Genomic DNA, 19,614 nt, shown 5'->3' on the forward strand with positions numbered 1-19,614 from the left:
TTGATAAAGCACAGTGGACCAACACCAGAAGATGAGATGGCTAACCAAGTCATCATTGACTGACTTCAAACTGGACCTCAAGCAACTTGGATACTGTGCCTCTCCATTCATCCTTCAGACTCTGGGAGCTTGATTTCCAAATGAAATGAGCAACAGACCAGTTCTCTTAGCCGAGGTTACACACTTCAGACGTTGTCTCTGGTTCAGGAGTGGCTTGATATGAGGAATGCAACAGTTGTACTAGCCCATGTCCTGGATACGTCTGTGCGTGATTGCTCTTCATGCACTGACACCAGCCTCAGTCCATTCCTTGAGAAGCTCAAGCACATTTTTTAATGGCCTTTGTAAGACAATTATCTCGGGGCAGCGGTTATCCCTGTTGCATGTGCACCTTTTCTATCGTACTCTATTCTCCTTCCACTCAACTTCCTATGAATATGCTTGGATACAGCTCTCTGTGATCAGACAGCTTCTTTAGCGATGACCTTTTGAGGCTTAAGCCTTACATAGGTCTAGTGACACCGCCGGCGAGCGCATGTCAAAACACTGACTCCAGCCTCAGTCGCCCCTATTATTTTCTATGTACAACCCCCACACCGGCGGTGGCTTGGCGCGCGGCAGCGCTCATCGGCCCGTAGGCCCTTCGCCCCACTGTCCTATTGCCAAGCGTCGCCGCCCCTGAAAAGCGGTTGCTTAAAGCTGAAAGCACGTCAATGACATGTGTCATTGACGCGCTGTTGCACCGGTAATTTTTACGCTTTAACCTCCTTGTGGAGGGTGTCAATGAGGTTCTGCACAACTTTAAGGTCAATAGTCATACCCATGATTGTGAAGCCTACTGAACCAGACTGAGAGACCATTTGAAGGCTCAGGAACCCTTTTCAGGTATTTTTGAGCTTATAAGAGTGTGACACCTTGAGTCTACAACATTGAACTTTTCACAATATTACAATTTTCTGAGATATGGAATTTTTGGTTTTCATGAGCTGAAAGCCATAATTATGAAGATGAATACAAATAATATTGAAATATTTCACTTTGGGTGCAATCAATCTATGTAATATATCAGATTCACTTTATTAGTTGTATTATTAAAATAAATAATAAATATAATATATATATAATAAGTTTTCTACACTTTTCTAATTTATTGAGCTGCACCTGTATACCCTCCTTCTGAAACTGTCCTGGTGGCAAAGATGGCATGGTCTTAAGCAGCAAAAGATTGTTAGGGGTAAGTGCAACCAAGTCATTAGGATGAGTGAATGATTTGGTAACGGGACGGCTGTTGATAATAGCTTCCACTTAACAAAGAACTGTGTGAAGACCCTCTTCATCAAAGTTCTGCACCAAGCTTCAGGCTGTAATTCAGGACCTCAGATCCTCAGACTTTATCAACCTTTCCTGTACTCCTCAATATTGTGATCCAGTAGGGGGATTGAAAATCCACTTAATTCCTTTCTGAAGGAGGGTGTTGTTGATTTGAGCAAGATTTCAGCATTCCATTGCCTTCCTCAATTCACGCTCTGCTCTGACAAAGCTGGTTCTGTTATCTGCAATTCCAATATTTCTTCACGCCTGTTACGTGTGTTTTTCCTCTGCTGTCTTGTGTGCTGTTCCAGGTACCACCCTCCCCATCGGACTGGTCAGCAGGGCCGGCGCTGGCCGTTTCGGAGCCCTAGGCGACTCGAAATCAACTTGCGCCCTGGACAGGTCTTGCGAGCAGGGGGGGGGGGGGGGGGGGGGGGGGGGGGGGGGAAAGAGCAGTGGCTTCCCAGCTCCAACACCACATGGCCCACCATGAGCTCTTTGAACCCCTTCAGTCTGGCTTCAGAATTCACCATAGCACCGAAACTGCCCTCATTAAAATCACCAACGACCTCCTCACTGCCGCCGACAATGGCCTCATCTCCATTCTTATCCTCCTCGATCTCTCAGCAGCCTTTGACACAGTATCCCATTCCATCCTCCTCACCCGTCTTGCGGAGCTCATTGGTCTCAGTGGCTCAGCCCTCTCCTGGTTTCAGTCCTACCTCGCCAACCGCCAACAATACGTCACCTTGGACGATGCCACCTCCACCACGGCACCAGTCAACCATGGTGTTCCCCAGGGATCGGTGCTAAGGACCAGCTGGAAACCCCCCGCACCAGACTCAAGACCTTTGGGGACAGGGCCTTCTGCGCCTCTGCCCCCACTCTGTGGAATCTGCTCCCCCTACATATCCGCTGTGCCACTTCAGTGGAGTCATTCAAAAAGCTCCTGAAGGCACACCTCTTCTTAGAGGCCTATGGCCTTTAACCTGCCCCCCCCCCCTGTGTACACCTCTTGTTAAGCGACCTTGGGTACCTTGAAAGGCGCTATATAAATTTAATTTATTATTATTATTATTATTATTAGAAGATAGACAGGTTAGTTCTCGTTAGGTAGGGTCTGGGGGATGATTGTCTATTGTAAGGTTGGGTTTGTTTGTGTGTGCAGCATCCGGCGTTAACAGTTATTTCGTCTGCCCCGGAGTGAGTGGATTACACGCTAAATTGTTGGTCTGTCGAAACGACTCCCGGCTCCAGAATGGACGCCCGGGTAAAGCCGCGTTTAGCTCGTCTCCAGCTGGAGAAGGAGGAACGGGAGCGTGAATTTCAGCTCCGGAGGGAGCTGGAGTTGAAACGGTTGGAGGCAGAGGATGTCAAGATGCGCGAGCTGGAACTACGCTGTCAAGATGCGCAAGCTGGAACTACGGTCTAGCTCAGATTCGTCTGGTGCACGGTCGTCTGTTTCTTCCAGTACTTTCGATGTGGGTGGGAACATTTCTTTGGTTCCCGTTTTTCAAGAGTCGGAAGTTGAGGGTTATTTTGGTGCGTTTGAGCGCATTGCCACTGCTCTGCACTGGCCGAAGGATGTGTGGGCAACACTGCTACAATGTAGGTTAACAGGTAGGGCTCAGGAGGCTTGCGTTTCTCTTTCTGTGGAGGACGGCCTCTCTTACGAGAAAGTAAAGAGCGCGATATTGCGGGTATATGAGCTGGTGCCTGAGGCGTATAGACAGCGTTTCGTAGCCTTAGGAAAACAGCAGGCCAGACATACGCTGACTTGGCCAGGGAGAAGGGGATACTGTTTGACCGGTGGTGTTCAACTTGTAAGGCGGATGACTTTGTTTTGATGCGTGAGGTGATGTTATTGGAGGAATTTAAAAACTGTGTGCCTGAGTGGACCGTTGTATACCTAAATGAGCAAAAAAAGTATCTACTCTACGGCAAGCGGCTATCCTTGCTGATGAATTCGCTCTCACCCACAAAAGCGCCTTTTTTAGGCACGAGTCCTCCACTCATCGTGAGACTGCTCTTAGGTCTAGTGACACGCGTGTTCCACGGGCTGGTACATCTTTCTCTAGTCCTAAGACAGATAGGCAATGTTTTTTCTGTCAGAAGACTGACCATTTAGTTGCCGACTGCAATGCGTGGAAACGTAGGCAGCAGACGGCATTTTCAAAGCCCAAGGGTGTGGGGCTAGTTAAAACAGTAGCCAGTTGTTCACCACCCCCCAGTCAAGCAAGACCTGATGAGTGTTTCAGACCTTTCATTTTCCCTGCATTTGTCTCACTCACGGGTGAGGCGGATGATCAGCGTCCCGTCACAGTGTTGCGAGACACTGGTGGCTCCCAGTCATTCATCCTTTCCGCCATGCTGCCCTTAAGCGCAGAGTCTGCCTGTGACGCGAGCACAATCGTAAGAGGTATTGGGATGGGTTTTGTACCTGCACCTCTTCACCGCATTCACGTCCAGTCGAACCTTAAAACTGGTTTCTTCCCGGTAGCTGTGCGTCCCTCGTTCCCCATCGATGGTGTTGACTTTATCATGGGTAACGACATAGCTGGGGGTAAAGTATATCCATCAACCGAGGTTGTCGACATCCCTATTGCGGAATCTAGACATGATGATCTGGTCCAATGTCCCCCCGATCTGTTTTCAGTTAGCGTGTTAACTAGGGCTCAAGCCAGAAAACAAGCTCAGGACGTGGATCTGTCTGACTCTGTTTTTGCTTCTGCCTTATCTGAGGACAGGTTGCCACCTACAGGGGAAACGGAAAGTGGTACTGCAAACCTAGGAAAGTATGGAAGTGGGGCAGGCCCCGTTGCTGATCATGTGCTGCCACTGACACGTGAAGCCCTCATCAGCTCCCAATCAGGTGACCCATCTTTAAGGAAGTGTTTTGCAGCTGTAGAGGATGTCAGTAAGTGTACTGAGAGTCAGTCGTTTTCTGTAGATAACGGGGTGTTGATGTAGAGGTGGATTTCGCCACTAGGTAAAACCATTCAGTTGGTGGCGGGGGACCAGTGTGTCAGATAGTGGTTCCTGTTGCATACCGGCAGCATGTACTAGAGGTAGCTCATGAACATCCCTGGGCTGGTCACCTTGGTGTCACTAAAACCTATGATCGTATCCTAAAACACGTATCCTAAAACACACCAGGAATGAAGACAGAAGTGGTACGCTTCTGCAAAACATGTAGTACCTGCCAGGTGGTTGGGAAGCCAAATCAGGTTGTTCCGCCAGCCCCTTTGACCCCTATACCTGCTGTTGGTCGATTGTGTTGGCCCATTGACGAGGACAAAGTCTGGTAACCAGTTTTTGTTAACAGTAATGTGCGTTGCCACCCGTTTTCCTGAGGCCATCCCACTGCGAAAAATCACTGCACCTGCCACCACAGCGGCATTAATCAAGTTCTTTACCACGTTTGGGTTACCGAAAGTTGCGCTGACTGATCAAGGACCTAATTTCCTGTTGAGTCTTGAAACATTTGAAACATTGCAGTCTCTAGGCATCTCTCATTCAGTCTCTAGTGCGTATCATCCACAGTCGCAGGGGGCGCTTGAAGTCTGTGCTGCGTAAGTACTGTCATGATACAGGGAGGGACTGGGATGAGGGTGTCCCGTTTACACTGTTCGCCATACGTGGAGTCAAACAGGAGTCCCTGGGGTTCAGCCCGGCTGAACTTGTGTTCGGGCATGATGTGCGGGGCCGACAGAAGGTATTAAAGGAACACTTCTTGTGTAATATTTCTCAACAGACTACTGTTCAAGATCTTGTATAACGGTGTAGGGAGCGTTTACGTCATGCTTCTGCGCTGGCTAAAGTGGCACTCTCCTCCTCTCAGGAGAGTATGAAGGAACGGTTTGACCGGAAAGCGGTTGAGCGTGAGTTTGAACCGGGTGAGAGAGTTTTGGTACCGCAACCGACGCCTGGCTCTGCTCTTACTGCCCGTTTTTCAGGCCCGTATGTTATAAAGAGCAAAGTGTCTGACACAAACTACGTCATCCACACACCTGAGCGCAGGCGTAAGGTGCGATTGTGCCACATTAACATGCTCAAATCCTATCATTCCAGAGATGCTGTCCGGGGGGAGCAGTAAAAAACTCTGGAGACTACTGCCCCCGGCGAGGCATCTACTTCCCTGGTTTGTGTGGAATCCTGGTCTGACGATGGTTTGGCGGTACTGGGCAGTGATCAGCAGAGTGGTAGGCTGTCTAAAACAGAGTTCTTGTCGAAAATAGACACCCATCTGAACCATCTTCCTGTAGATCAGCGACAGGAGATCTTTTTTGCGCTCCCATCTGTCCCTGTTTAGTGATGTGCCATCTAGCACCAACGTATTCAAACATGACATTGATGTGGGTACTGCATCTCCCATTAAACAGCATGCATACCGTTGTCCAGTAGCCAAAAGAGCTGATGAAAAAGGAAGCTGATTATCTGTTGGAAAATGGTTTAGCTGTACCTAGCTGTAGTCCTTGGAGTTCCCCTTGTTTGCTGGTTCCTAAATCTGATGGCACCTCACGGTTTTGTACCGACTATTGTAAGGTTAATGCAGTTACGGTGTCAGACTAATTTCCTTTGCCTCGCATGGAGGACTGTATCGATAGTATTGGGCCGGCCACATTTATTACAAAGCTCGATCTGCTGAAAGGGTACTGGCAGGTTCCATTAACACCCAGAGCCTCTGAGATCTCAGCATTTGTTACCCCAGACCACTTCCTGCAGTATACCCTTATGCCATTTGGGGTGAGGAATGCACCTGCCACATTTCAGCAGCTGATGAACCTGGTGCTAGGGAATGTCAGGAACTGTAGTGTTTACCTTGATGATGTCGTCGTGTACTCAAGCGATTGGGCCAGTCATGTTGCTAGCTTGACGGCAGTGTTTGAGCGGCTTGTGCGAGCATCCTTGACCCTTAACCTAGCCAAATGCGAGTTTGGTAAAGCCATGGTTACATATTTGGGGAAGCAGGTCGGCCATGGGCAGGTCCGGCCCGTAGACGCTAAAATCTCGGCCGTGCTGTCCTATCCGGTTCCCACGTCAAGGCGTGAACTACGACGTTTTTTGGGTATGGCTGGTTATTACCAGTGTTTTTGCAAAAACTTCTCGGTGGTAGTTAATCCTCTAACCAGTCTGTGTAGCACTAGGATTCCATTTGTATGGAGTACTGAGTGTCAATATGCCCTTGAGGCAGCCAAGTCTCTTCTCTGCAGTGCACCTGTCCTGGCGGCGCCTAATTTCTTCCGTCCTTTTAAGCTGGAGGTTGAAGCGAGTGCTTCAGGAGCTGGTGCTGTGCTAATACAGGATGGGGAGGGTGACGTGTGTCATCCAGTGTGCTACACGATTCAAAAGGAGACCCTGGCTATGCTACTCGCGCTTCAACACTTTGAAGTATATGTTGGTGCCAGTCTGTCTCCCGTGGTTGTATACACAGACCATAACCCTCTCGTCTTCCTGACGCAGATGTACAACCACAACCAGCGACTGATGCGTTGGGCCCTATTGGCGCAAGGTTACAACCTTGAGATTAGGCACAAGAAGGGGACCGACAATGTGGTGGCTGATGCCCTGTCCCGTGGGTAAGAAAGATGAAGAAAAACGTTAAAAGGGTGGAGATAATTCTGATGATCCTGATTCTGTGTAGTGTGCTTTATCGGGGATCGTGCTTAATGTAGCAAACTTGGTTTGCACTTATCGGAGGGGGTGTTACGTGTGTGTTTTGTGCTGTCTTGTGTGCTGTTCCAGGTACCACCCTCCCCATCGGACTGGTCAGACACACCTGCAGCCCCTCAGCAATCAGGTGGATTGCTATAAGGCTGCAGGGATGAAAGCAGACGGGGCCAGTGGGCCAGATAGGCGAACAGAGTTGGGGTCGCTGTCGGTCGCGAGTCAGAGCTACGTGGTGCTCTTCGTCGTGGCATTGCTCCCTCAGTGGAGGGATAGTGTTATTGTTTGTTTCCGTCTGAACATAGGACTCATTTATGATCAATAAATGGTATAATGGTTTAAATCCTGCTACTCTCTTCCGTTCTTTAAACACCCGGTTTAATATTAATTGTTGCCCCCCCTCTTCCCCCTGAACACCACAGGAGGGGTTGTAACAACGTCTAAATGAAGTGTCCAAGAGCATTTATAAAGGCATCTGTATCCAACGATGATGCTACTTTGATGTGGATGGCTTTTACCGATAAGCATGTGAATAGAACTCTAGATGCCTTTTCACTGTACTCCTTCCTCGCTTAACTTTGAAGGGTCCACAAATTCAACTCCAACACGAGTGAATGGAGGTTCATCTGTAGAAACAATGTCCTGAGGTAAATCCGCCATCTGCTGGTGCCATGGAGCTGCATGCAGTCGCCAAAAGGCCATAAAATAGGACAGGATTTTCCATCTAGCCACACTAGCACCAGGGATCCGATAACCTTGACACAGGCTAGATAGCATGTGGTTACGACCACCATGTCCCACCTCTTGGTGTATGTGCTGAACAATGTCAGAAATTTGAAGATCTTCCCCAATGTGGCAGGATGTTTAAACTCTTCAGGCATAGCTGATCTACCAAGATGTCTTGCAACTCTCAGAACACCATCTTCGAGTACTGTATTGAGGTTATAGATGTGGCAATTCCTTTTCCTTCTTTTGCCTTTTTGCAGGTTCTTGAATTCATCTGGAAACCTCTACCTTTGAAAAAAGCATGTAATCTCCATCTCAGCGTTTCTGAGTTCCTCAATTGAAAGATTCAGATTCAGATCTCCCTTTCCTGTTGGTACTTAACATAACCAGACTGAGATAGTTACACTGAATTACAACCATCTTTAAACCAACCATCTTCTTCAGATGGACCAAAGGGGAGAATTGATTGATTATGCGGGTTACTGCATCCAGCCTTCACCGTCAAACTCATCCTGAGCTCAGGGTCATCTGGGGAGATTCTTCCAGAGTCATCAGGGTTTACAGGCCACTCCTCTTCAGCCCCAATGAGAAACTGATGTCCAGACCCAGTTTCAGAATCTGGTCATGACACCCATCAGTGTGCTGGTCAGATCTGGCCCCTGTTGGAGCTGTGCATCCAACGCTTTTCCCTAGAATGTAACTCCACAGTGGAATACTCTCTTCGGATGGTATACACCATGCTGTGGTATATACCATACCTTACTGTCACTGCGTTTTAGACCCTTAGCTGACACCTGCTCTGCATTGCCTTTGGAGATGATGTCATTCATGAGAGCAGTGTAGTCAGCATGAAATTAAGCATCTTTATCAATCCTCTTGAGGCTCAGAGCACGCTGTTCTGCAACTCTCCCTTTGTTTGGCATACGTACATCCCTTCTCCTTAAGGTTAATCAATAGTGTAATGGCCGTCCATCAACTCCATAAAGTGACAGTCCTCTCTTGACAACCCCATCTGCCCATCCTTATTGCATCTTTGAAGATCCTTCTGTCAAGGAATGTTTAATTCGTGAACTGGCATACTTTTGTGTGTAAATATCAGGCAGCTCGCAAAACCAATAACTGTCTAACTTCCAAGTCAAAATATGTGGCTTCCAACGACATTCTCATGACCCGTAGTCCGAAGGAGAACAATTGTTCTTCTATTATTCTATTCAGTGACGGCTGGTGGTGATTTTGGGTGGGTGGGCTAACGAATGCATTACATTTATCAATATTTCACAGGGCTCCAGATGCCATGAGGTCACCTTTATATCTCTGTTCATAACTTTCATATAATGTGAATGATTTTTAAACAAGAATAAGGTGTAGAGAAATGCGTGTCTTTATTTGAAGCACAATTATAAATAAAAATAAAAATAAGGTGTTTAAAGTGCTTCACTGAGCTGAAATTGAACATTTTTAAATGTAAGCAAAATAAAAAAAAATTGTGCTTAAAGTATTAAACAATTAAAAATGTGGACCTGTCTCCCTTTGCGCAAAATGCGGCTGTAGAGGATCACGAAGGACATGTATGTGGCGTTTCCGACGTCTGCAGCTGTCTTTTGCTTTAAGGTGTCGCCTATTACCGCAATAAATTGTGCACATGCCATCTCATTGCTATACGTCGGGTTGCCTTTTAATCCATTTTACTTCATGAGAATAATTTCGGATTTAAATTTGTTGAATGGCAATTGGCAACTCCTCTTTGGCAATGTTGTATGCAACATGAAATTTGATAATTTCCGATTCCTTAGAGAACCTTATTGTTAATGCCTGTCGCTGAAATGCAGCTGGGAGAGGGGCCACTTTCTCTACACACTTGTCACGTCATGTTGGGTTATTTAGACATATGCTTTTTTAATGTTTCGTTACGAAACGTTGTTGACCCGCTTACAAATGCACTATTACGGCCATATTCTGACCGCACTCCTGACAGTAAATCTGTACATCGTTTGGTTGATGTGTCCCCAATCTCTTCTCTTCCAATTTTTCCTCCAAAGACATTAAAGAAAAACCGATTAGAAAGTAAATAATCCACTTTGTTCATTTTCATGCTAACGCCCACCATACTGCACTTGCGTTACTGTGCCGTGATTGGTTGACGTTCACTGTACTGTAGCTACGGTGCTAGCTGTAAGTCCAAGGTCAGCCTTTGGGCTAAACTAATTTAGCCCAAATGGGAAGCATATGAAGGGGGCGTGTCCGGGCACCTGTCAATCAAACGTCACTGGAAGCTTACGCTACTGTGCTTCGGCTAAATGAAATTAGCCCAAATGGGGGCGTGTCACGACACCTGTCAATCACAATAAAATTGCCGCTTACGCTACTGTGCTTGGGCTGAATGACTTTAGCCCAAATGGGAAGCATATGAAGGGGGCGTGTCACGATACCTGTCAATTAAAATTGAATGGAAGCTTACGCTACTCCGCCTGGCCTGTGACTGCCCCTTGCCTGGACCCCGAGACAGAGTCCTGCGGCGGAGTGGTCAAATGAGGAGACCACCAATCCAGCCTTTCCATGGTCGGTGCGCCCTGATTGGTGGACCGGGCCGCTTCGGGGGTCTTTTTCTGGACTGCACCCCCATGGTGCGTCCTGCCTTGCTCCTGGGGGCATGGACTACTACTAGCGTCCGGCTGACAATGACTTAAGAAGAGACCGGGATATGGAGAGGAAGCAGCTTGTCTTCCGAGTGGGTGACCCGGAGGTGGTGCACGAATTTTGGATTGCCTCCATCCAGGACCCGTTAATCATCGGCCTAGACCTGCTGACATGTTGGGATGCCCAGGTGGACGTGGCTGGGGCAGTCATCACCCATCACCCTCGGCACAGAGACCGTGGTGCTCAAGTCCTGATGCCTGAGGAGCACCCTGAAGACTGAGGAGACCCCTGATGACCGAGGAGCACCCTAACGACCAGGAGCAGGCTGACGACCGAGAACCCTGACGACCGAGAACAGCCCGACGACCTAGGAGCACTTTGATGACATCTGCAACAAGGAGGGTTGGGTCTCACCTGGAGTCGGGGCAGCTGATGCAGTCGTCGCGCTCCGGGCCCCCGCACCGCCCACAGCTGACATCACACGGGTGACACTTTCCGCTGTGACTCAGGTACTGCCCTGCGGACGACACGGTCAAACATGACTTGACCACAAGGCTTTTTCAAGAATGGTAAGTATGTACCGTTACTCATTTTTAACCAACAGATTATGGTTATTCATCTTTAACAAAGAACTAGACTTAAAAGAGAACAAGCAGCATTGGGGATAAAATAATAAGCTTGAAACAAACTAGCAAAACTTCACTAGGCATTTCTGCAAACTGATCCTTTTAAGTTTTAAGAACACAAGGAAGAGTTGCAAATACAATCTCAGCATCCCACCACCCCCTTTGTGTTCCACCTGTGTGTGTGTGTGTGTGTGTGTGTGTGTGTGTGTGTGTGTGTGTGTGTGTGTGTGTGTGTGTGTGTGTGTGTGTGTGTGTGTGTTTCCAGGCTGCAGCGAGGTATTCTGTGGGTATCTGTGAGGAGCCGGATTGTTTCCTACCAGACAAAGGCACCTCTTTGTATATAGACACACAACAGGCAGATGCTCTCCATTCAGATCTATTCTGCAGCAGCAGCTGAAAGACCACAATAAGCACCAATCACTCACTGGCTCTCTCTCCCATGCATCTCACTCTCCGGTTACTTCCTCTTCCCAAATAAAACACTTAACATACATGCATACAGAGTCTCCCAGTAACTCATTCTATCTAGCCTTATTTGCAAACATTTTTCGGCCCTCCAGCAGTGACTGAATTTTAAAAAAAGGAAATAAAAAAAAAGCCTTTTATGCAATAGAATCTTTTAAAAACAATAAGTGTGTGTTTTTAATACACACATTCTCAGAAGACCAAGTTATTTTGTTGTCTGGACCTTTCCCAGTTGGATGTATGGAAGACAGCAGAGCCAACTCTAGACCCAAGGGACTCTTCTTCCTCCTCCGTAACACTAACCTGACCTTGTGGAGCCCCACGTCTACTCTGTCTAGGGCGGGGGGTCTTGTATCCCCTTCCATGGAATAACACGCAGATTTGAAGGCCAGTTAAAGGCATCACACTACCAATTGTCAACTTCAATATAGAGTAGGACTACAAAATGAACCCTGCAAGATGTTCCTGTGTGAAGGCTAATGAAGGATATAAACTGTGCTCTTCATTTTCCCATAGCCTATTGTTGTGACATACACAACTTAGCTTATTTCCACGTCTTAAGTCAACCATTTCAGTAAAGACAGACATTTTCAAAATTTCTTTGCAGGAAGTTTTTCATAAATAAAAGGGATTACACATTACAAATACTCAGTCAAATACTTATATTTAGAAGACCAAAGATAAAATAAATTGTTGGCTGCTTATTGCAAGATAAACATTAATTGGCAGCCTTTCTACACGGCAAAGACATTTTAGTATACTACTAATAATTCCTAGTTGCAATGCATGTTCATATTTTCATTAGATAGCATTTAAAAGATACTTCCCTATATGATGCATTGTGGTAATCCATGAAGTACTGGAGGATCCAGCAGGTTGGCACACAGGTCATAACAGGCATCATATGGATAAACAGTGAATGGAAACTGTAGGTCTCATCTTTGGGTCAATATAATATAGACATGGTCGAAACAAAGAAAAACCAAACCAAACAAAAACATGAATAGATTAAACATTTTAATGAGAACACTTAAGTAGAAAAAAAAAAGATTTTCAAAACTAGGCCTTTGAGTAACATTAATAATGCATTGTCACAGATATATCAAAGATACACAATAAAAAACAGCTTTTATAGGGTGCCTTGTGTGCGTGTCTGCAACCATGCACGCCATCTAAATTCAACCCGAGTCATCTTAAACAATGACCAAACAATAAGGTTTAGTTAACCTAAGAAAAGGGTAATTCACCATTCTTTATTAAGAACCACCGAGAACCATGGATAATGGACAGTACAACAATTCATTTAATACTGGAATAGCTCCGGCTGCAGGTGAGGAAACCCACACACAGAAAATACAGCCTTTATCATTACTTTTTTTTTTTAAACCATCACTTTTGTGTCCACAAAAAAGTGTTTGCGTTCTAACTGGTTAGGTTCGGACAAGAGAAGTGGGTCACGTTGGCTATTGCAGTCTTGCATGAAAGCAACATGTTGCATTTTAAACAAAACAAATGCCTCTTGGTTGAGGTGTGTGTGTGTGTGTGTGTGTCATCTACACCACGTCTTTGTGCTGCAGCAGGTTTGTGTTTCATTTACTCCCCGAGACAAACATGCTTCGGGGAGTTAGCAAATCCACTCAGTGAATTTAATTTAAAGTAAATTAAACCCGGCAGATACACAGCATGGAGAGCTGCTATGCTTCTATTCTGCCATCCCTCAATGACAGTTACCATCAGCTGAGAAGTCATTTTAGATAGTTGCCTTTCTATTGCGAACACTGCAACAGCATAGGACTGCATTTAAGTGGATAGGCAATGAAAGGAAATAGACTCCTTGCTTTTGAATTTAGAAAACCAGGGAGATTGTAGTTAAAATTATATGATAGTGAGATGAGGGATGCCTTTTAAAGTCTTACCTACTGCAGTCTTCCCTTATACAAAATTAACATGGTGGCCCTTATGTGATGGAGGGGGAACAATGGATAAAATGCATCTGTATATCAAGGGCGCAAAAACTTGAGGATCACAATTCATATTAATTAAAAATACTAATACAAGAGATAAATATTCAAGCACTGCTTCAATGATTTTTATGTACCAGATTTATGGGCATTGAAAAATGGGTGTCCTGGCATCTATTGTAACACACACACACACACACACACACACACACACACACACACACACACACACACACACACACACACACACACACACACACACACACACACACACACACACACACACACACACACACACACACACCTGACTGCAAGCATTGGCCTTTATGTTTTGACTACTGGCTTTATTAAGATGCGTGCATGTGCAGTGAAAGTGTGTGCTTCAGCCAAGACGGACATTATTTTCACATTATTAAATGTTGCTTTTTCTATCCTATCATTTATTTACAGACAGCCATTCAGGGCTGTACAAAAATGTAGTGTCCATCATGTCTCTACAGCTTGTTATTCTGTCAGAGAGACAAGTTTATGAGGGTGACCGTGGACACTGTGCTGCTGAGCTACCCTACAGTGTAGGGTTGTTACCCTACATTGGCAACAACAACAAACTGAAAAAAATAAGTTAACATTATTTTGGCATCGATGCTTTGGTCACAAAATACCGACACTTGTATTCGTTAGCTTTTTGTTTTCACTTGTATTTTTTTTTGTGTGTGTTTGTTCTTGAAGCCTCGTCAGTCATTGGCCCTGACATCCCAGTACAGAAAGAAAAACAGAAAACAAACTAAAGGTAGGTTGGTTGTAGTCCGGCGCCTCTGATGCAGTCCCTTGATGAGGCACAGGTTTCTTATAAATTATGTGACTGTGAATGAGTGGTCGGGGCCAGCTCAGCAGAGGGCAAGGCTGTGATGGAGAGTGTACCCTGCGTTAATGCCCCATCTACCCCCCTTGCCGAGGCAGGACGTCCTATTAGCCCTTTTGCGAGCAAGTCCTACAGCACAGCTGCTGCAGGACCTTCCTCTGGCACAGATTGTTCTTCTTTACCAGAACGCAGAAACTGCCCTCTGCCCAAGATTCTTCATTTGCTTTCCACAGACAAGGAAGGAGAGATGCAAAAGGAGGAGGGAGGCGCGCACGCGCACACACACACACACACACACACAAATGATTGGTCAGGAATAGAGGCCAGGTGAAGGATGTTCACGGGAGGGAGAGATCGTAGTCCAGTAGAATAATTGGTTCCGAGTTGGAGAGAATAAACAGATTTTGGAGGGAAAAAGGGAAGAGAGAACAAACATCACACAATTAGCAAATGATCGATTTTATAAAACCACACAAATGTCTTTTCTCTCTCAAAGTGAACCACAGTCAGGAGTTTGGGGGCAGTAATTGGATCTTTCTTTGCGGTTGTGAAGCACATCGTTGAGCAGCCTGGAGCTGGTGCTTAGGTTACAAAGCGTGATTGCTTCAATCGTCACCCAAATCTTTCCATGGTTGGTAAGGAGACATAGGGTTCACTTTGAGGGATTGAGAGATCATAATCTTTAAATCTGAGCTTTGATGATTAAAAAAGAAAAAAAAAGATTTTCCGCACATGACATCACAAGCTGGTGATTCATGCAAGTAAAACTACCATAAACGATTGTTAAAGAGCAAGCGTCATGCTTTGCCATCATCCTAAATAAGGGTACTCCTTAATAAGCAACATCTAATTTAGAATCCCAGTCTGCCACATCAACTCCATTTCCACAAAATAAATACAGAAAAAGTGGCCGTAATTATTTTGGTTTAAATTCTCCATTGGTCCAAAGACGACCTCTGACCTAGATGGACTAGTTCTTATTTTCTTCCTTGTTTTTCTTTGCAGAAACTGACTATGTTGCAGACGTGTATGATGCACTAATGTCCTATATTAAAAAATAGCGTGTGTAGCCTTCCCCATTAAATACCAATAAAAAACAGCAGGAAAAGGTGCACCCGAACCGACCATTTTAACAACTCAGGTAGTGAGGTACATAGGTGCCATGCATTAGAGACAGGGCTGATGCATGCAATAGGGAACAGGAGAAGCAAGACATCAGTGGAACACACAAACCGTGGACAGTGAAAAGGGTTAGCAAGCTAGTATAGTTATGGAGAGAATAAACAAGCAAACAATATCCCAGGTCAAACTATCAAAGATGGTCGTCAACATTAAAGGAAAGTAAAGAAAAATTTTGTTCGGATAACCAATCGGGTGTGTGCTTACACAGAGAGTGAGTTTAACGCAAGTATAACGCAATCCAAACACGAGGCAGCATAACCCCTAAAGAATGGTCAAATAGGGCAAAAAAAACGGTCCCAGCAACATGGTTAGTGAGCAGCACAGGGCAGGGTTAGTGGACAACACAGTGCAGGGTTGGTGGACAGCACAGTGCATGGTTAGTGGACAGCTGGGACCAGTGAGATGTGGCTGAACCCAACAGATACACGGCTGCTTTAACCTTTACAACCACTAAATCTATCCTTTCTGTGGCTGTAGCTCTGTGTCTGTGTGTAAATATACGCAAAGCAGTTGTCTGCTGAAGCAGTGTAATAAACAAGTGTAAAGCTAGAGGAACAGTGGTAGGACGTAACGGCGTATCAAAGGGGAGGGAAGTGACAGAACTCACCATCTTTACAGATGGTGCTGACCAAGCAGACTCCGTCCTCGAAGGTGTAGCCGCTAACACAGGTGGTGCAGTTCCGCTCGCCCGGCCCTGCACACTCGTAGCAGCTATGGTCACACCTGTCGGGGGGAGGGGATGGGGGGTCATTATATGACATGTGTTAAATTTTACACATAATTCTTCTTGTGTCTCAAAGGGAAACGTTCAGAAATTCTGCTGGCTCTTTCTTCCTTGGAGCGTTAATTTAATCTTAAATTAAATAGTGTCGAAAGGCTCCATTTTATTTATCAAGTATTTACTATGAAATGTTTAATTGTTTAAAGGAATACTTCACCGATACAGAACCGGCGTTCTATCATTATAAAATCGCTATTATAATGTAAGCGATTTTATTCCCTCAGTTCCCTTGGCCCAGCTGTCCTCCATACATTTCTACTGACCTGCGGTCTCATTTATAAAACTGTGCGTGGGATCGTTACTAAAAGTGTACGTTCGCCCAAAAGCCAAGTTTTGCGTGCGCCAAAAAATATTCAGATTTATAAAACCCTGCGAACGCACACCGTACGCAATCTTTGCTTTATAAATCACAGAGTGCCTACAAGTGTGCGCAGCTGAATCCGCGAATAAATCGTTATGGTCCCAAGACCATAACGATGGTCTATGGTCCCCCTCCGAATCCTGCCATTTGCATGGTCCGCCAGAGGTGCCATATGGTGCAGCATTACCACGGCGCTCACCTCTGTATTTATAGGATTACGGTAATAAGACTGACCGAGAACATCTTGGATAATCAGTTTGTTATCACCCACGTAAAATGTTCTTGAACATAACCCCTTTTTAATGCCTGATTTGTCATGACTTTTTAAAAATAGCAGCTGATTTTGTAGCACAGCCTCTTACAATCCTTTTTAATCTCTCAATTGAAAACAAAGAAATTCCATCTGTTTGGAAGTCAGCTTTTGTTACCCCCTTATTAAAAGGAGGTGATCCAGCAGCTTTAACCAACTACAGGCCAATATCAAATCTGTGTGCCTTGTCAAAAATTCTTGAATCTCTTGTGTGTGATCAGTTAAGAGTTACTAACATTCAATGATCTTCTCTCAAAACTGCAATCAGGCTTCAGGAAAAAACACAGTACCATCACTGCAGCTACAAAAGTGATTAATGATATATTAGTTGCTCTTGATAAGAAGCAGCACTGTGCTCCACTTTTTATTGATCTGTCAAAGGCTTTTGACACTGTGGACCATGCTGTTTTAAAGCATAGGCTTTTTTGCTTGGGTTTGTCAAATCATGTAGTTTCCTGGTTCACAGATTATTTGAGTGACAGGACTCAGTGTATTAAATATGATGGTCTGTGTTCTGAATTTGTGAGTGTCCACAAGTGCGTGCCACAGGGTTCAATATTAGGACCCCTCTTGTTCATTATGTACATTAATGATTTGGGAAAAAACGTGTCAGATGCTAACATGCATTTTTATGCAGATGACACAATTATTTACTGTTTTGGATCAACTCCTGCTAGAGCTGTTGAATCTCTGCAGAAAGCTTTTGATGTAGTCCAGCACACACTCCTGCAACTAAAATTAGTCCTCAACACTGAAAAAACTAAACAAATGTTGTTTTCAAACTCTAAACTGTCCCCACAGTGTCCACTCTTGAGGGAAATGTCATAGAGGTGGTTCATATCTATAAATATCTTGGTGTCTTGATTGATGACTCCCTTTCCTTCAAACCCCACATTGACAATCTTGTGAAGAAATTGAAACTTAAATTGGACTTCTTCTTCAGGCACAAATTTTGTTGAAAAAGCGGCTTGTCACTGCAACGTTTTTATCCAGTTTAGATTATGGAGATTTGATTTATATGAATGCCTCAGCTAAATGTCTATGTAAGATTGATGCTGTTTACCATGCTTCTCTGAGGTTTATTACTAACTGTAGAGCCCTGACCCATCACTGTGAATTGTATTCTCGAGTGGGTTGGCCCTCTTTGTCCACCAGGAGGCTGGGACATTGGTGCATTTTTATTTATAAGGCCATGCTTGGGCTACTGCCATCATATATTTGTAATTTAATCGTTCTGCGTTCAAACAATCAGATGCTTCTGTCAGTTCCATTTGCCCGCATTGAATTGGGAAAAAGGGCATTCGTCCACTTTGCTCCCACCACATGGAACTGGCTGCAAAAAGATTTTAAATTAACCGAAATGATTTCTTTGAACGCTTTTAAGTCTAAGATGAGAGCATTTCAGACCACTTCTTTTACTTGTAGATGTTTTTTATGAATTTTTATTTCTGTCTATATGTTGTGAGTGTAATATTGTGAGTGTACATATATTATTTGTTGCTGCCTCTTGGTCTCCCTCGAAAAAAAGAGGTTTTTAATCTCAATGGGACTTTCCTGGTTAAATAAAGGTAAAAAAAAAAAATAAAAAAATGAAAAGCATCAAGAGTAACGGACACCGATTGTGATGAGGAGTGTGGCTTGGTTTTCCACACTTGGGATTTAATTGACATTTGATTATGTGTTTACAGTGTCACATAAAAATATTATGTTATTGACACATGTTGGACAGATGCTTTATTCCATGCAGTCGTGCCGCGAATAGACAGTAGCCTATGGCGTGACGGGATTAATTATAGAGAATTTCTTTTTTATTTCTATTCTAAAGGAGATGTTTCTGGAGTTATAACAGAGAAATAACAGTTGAATTAAATTATTCTGATTACATAGTGTAGCTGCCGCTCGAAATACGGCAATGCGTTACTATGGCAACACCGGAAGTAGGAGTACAAAAGTCATTTGATTTCTAACTGTTATATTATTATGTTTATTCTATTATGTTCATTTTATTACGTTAAATAAGTTAATGATAGCTAAATGCAGTTTAGTTCATGGTTCTGCTGTTAAAATTGAAATGTCTACAACAAATAATAATGGATTGATTGAATTTATATAGCGCTTTTTCCTAGACACTCAAAGAAGCTTAAAATGGATGAAGAGGTCACTTCCTGGTCAAGTTAGAGGTGAACTGGAAATAGTAGTCTACTACTGGCTAAACAGGCGTAAACGGAATTATTCTCAATATTGGGACATGTGTTCCCATGTACTAGTTAATCTGTGAAAATAATGTATGTGAAATTTGTTTTATTTTACTGCAGTTTTCACGGTGTTCCATAACTTTGGAGAATAAAGTGGCTGTGGACATCAGTACGAGGCGTACATAGTTTTTGTAACCAGGGTAGATACAGTGAAAACGTGTCCTAATCCATCACGAGGCTTCACGAGTGCAACCTTGCTTCACATCCAGGAGCTACGAGGGGCGGCGGTGTCTACATCCTGCAACACGCTACCGGCTAGGAGCTACAACGAGTGGCGGTGTCTACATCCTGCAACACGCTACCGGCTAGGAGCTACAACGAGCGGCGGTGTCTACATCCTGCAACACGCTACCGGCTAGGAGCTACAACGAGCGGCGGTGTCTACATCCTGCAACACGCTACCGGCTAGGAGCTACAACGAGCGGCAGTGTCTACATCCTGCAACACGCTACCGGCTAGGAGCTACAACG

The 19,614-nt window shown here is 44.8% G+C and overlaps 1 protein-coding gene across 2 annotated transcripts in view; it reads right to left on the minus strand.

Annotated features, from left to right (window-relative positions):
- pcsk5b (proprotein convertase subtilisin/kexin type 5b) overlaps positions 1–19,614 on the minus strand; it is a 182,460-nt gene that overhangs the window by 25,278 nt on the left and 137,568 nt on the right. The window contains exons 20-21 of one of the 2 annotated variants that reach the window (XM_060053052.1): positions 16,045–16,160; positions 10,756–10,858 (exon numbers count right to left, since the gene is read on the minus strand). In XM_060053052.1, the coding sequence (XP_059909035.1) occupies positions 10,756–10,858; positions 16,045–16,160 (219 nt within the window). Of the gene's footprint in view, positions 1–10,755; positions 10,859–13,583; positions 14,479–16,044; positions 16,161–19,614 lie in introns of those variants that run through there. The other variant, XM_060053053.1, reaches the window with a different exon arrangement.

This window comes from Gadus macrocephalus, chromosome 6 (assembly GCF_031168955.1).
Source record: "Gadus macrocephalus chromosome 6, ASM3116895v1".
Taxonomy (NCBI): domain Eukaryota; kingdom Metazoa; phylum Chordata; class Actinopteri; order Gadiformes; family Gadidae; genus Gadus; species Gadus macrocephalus.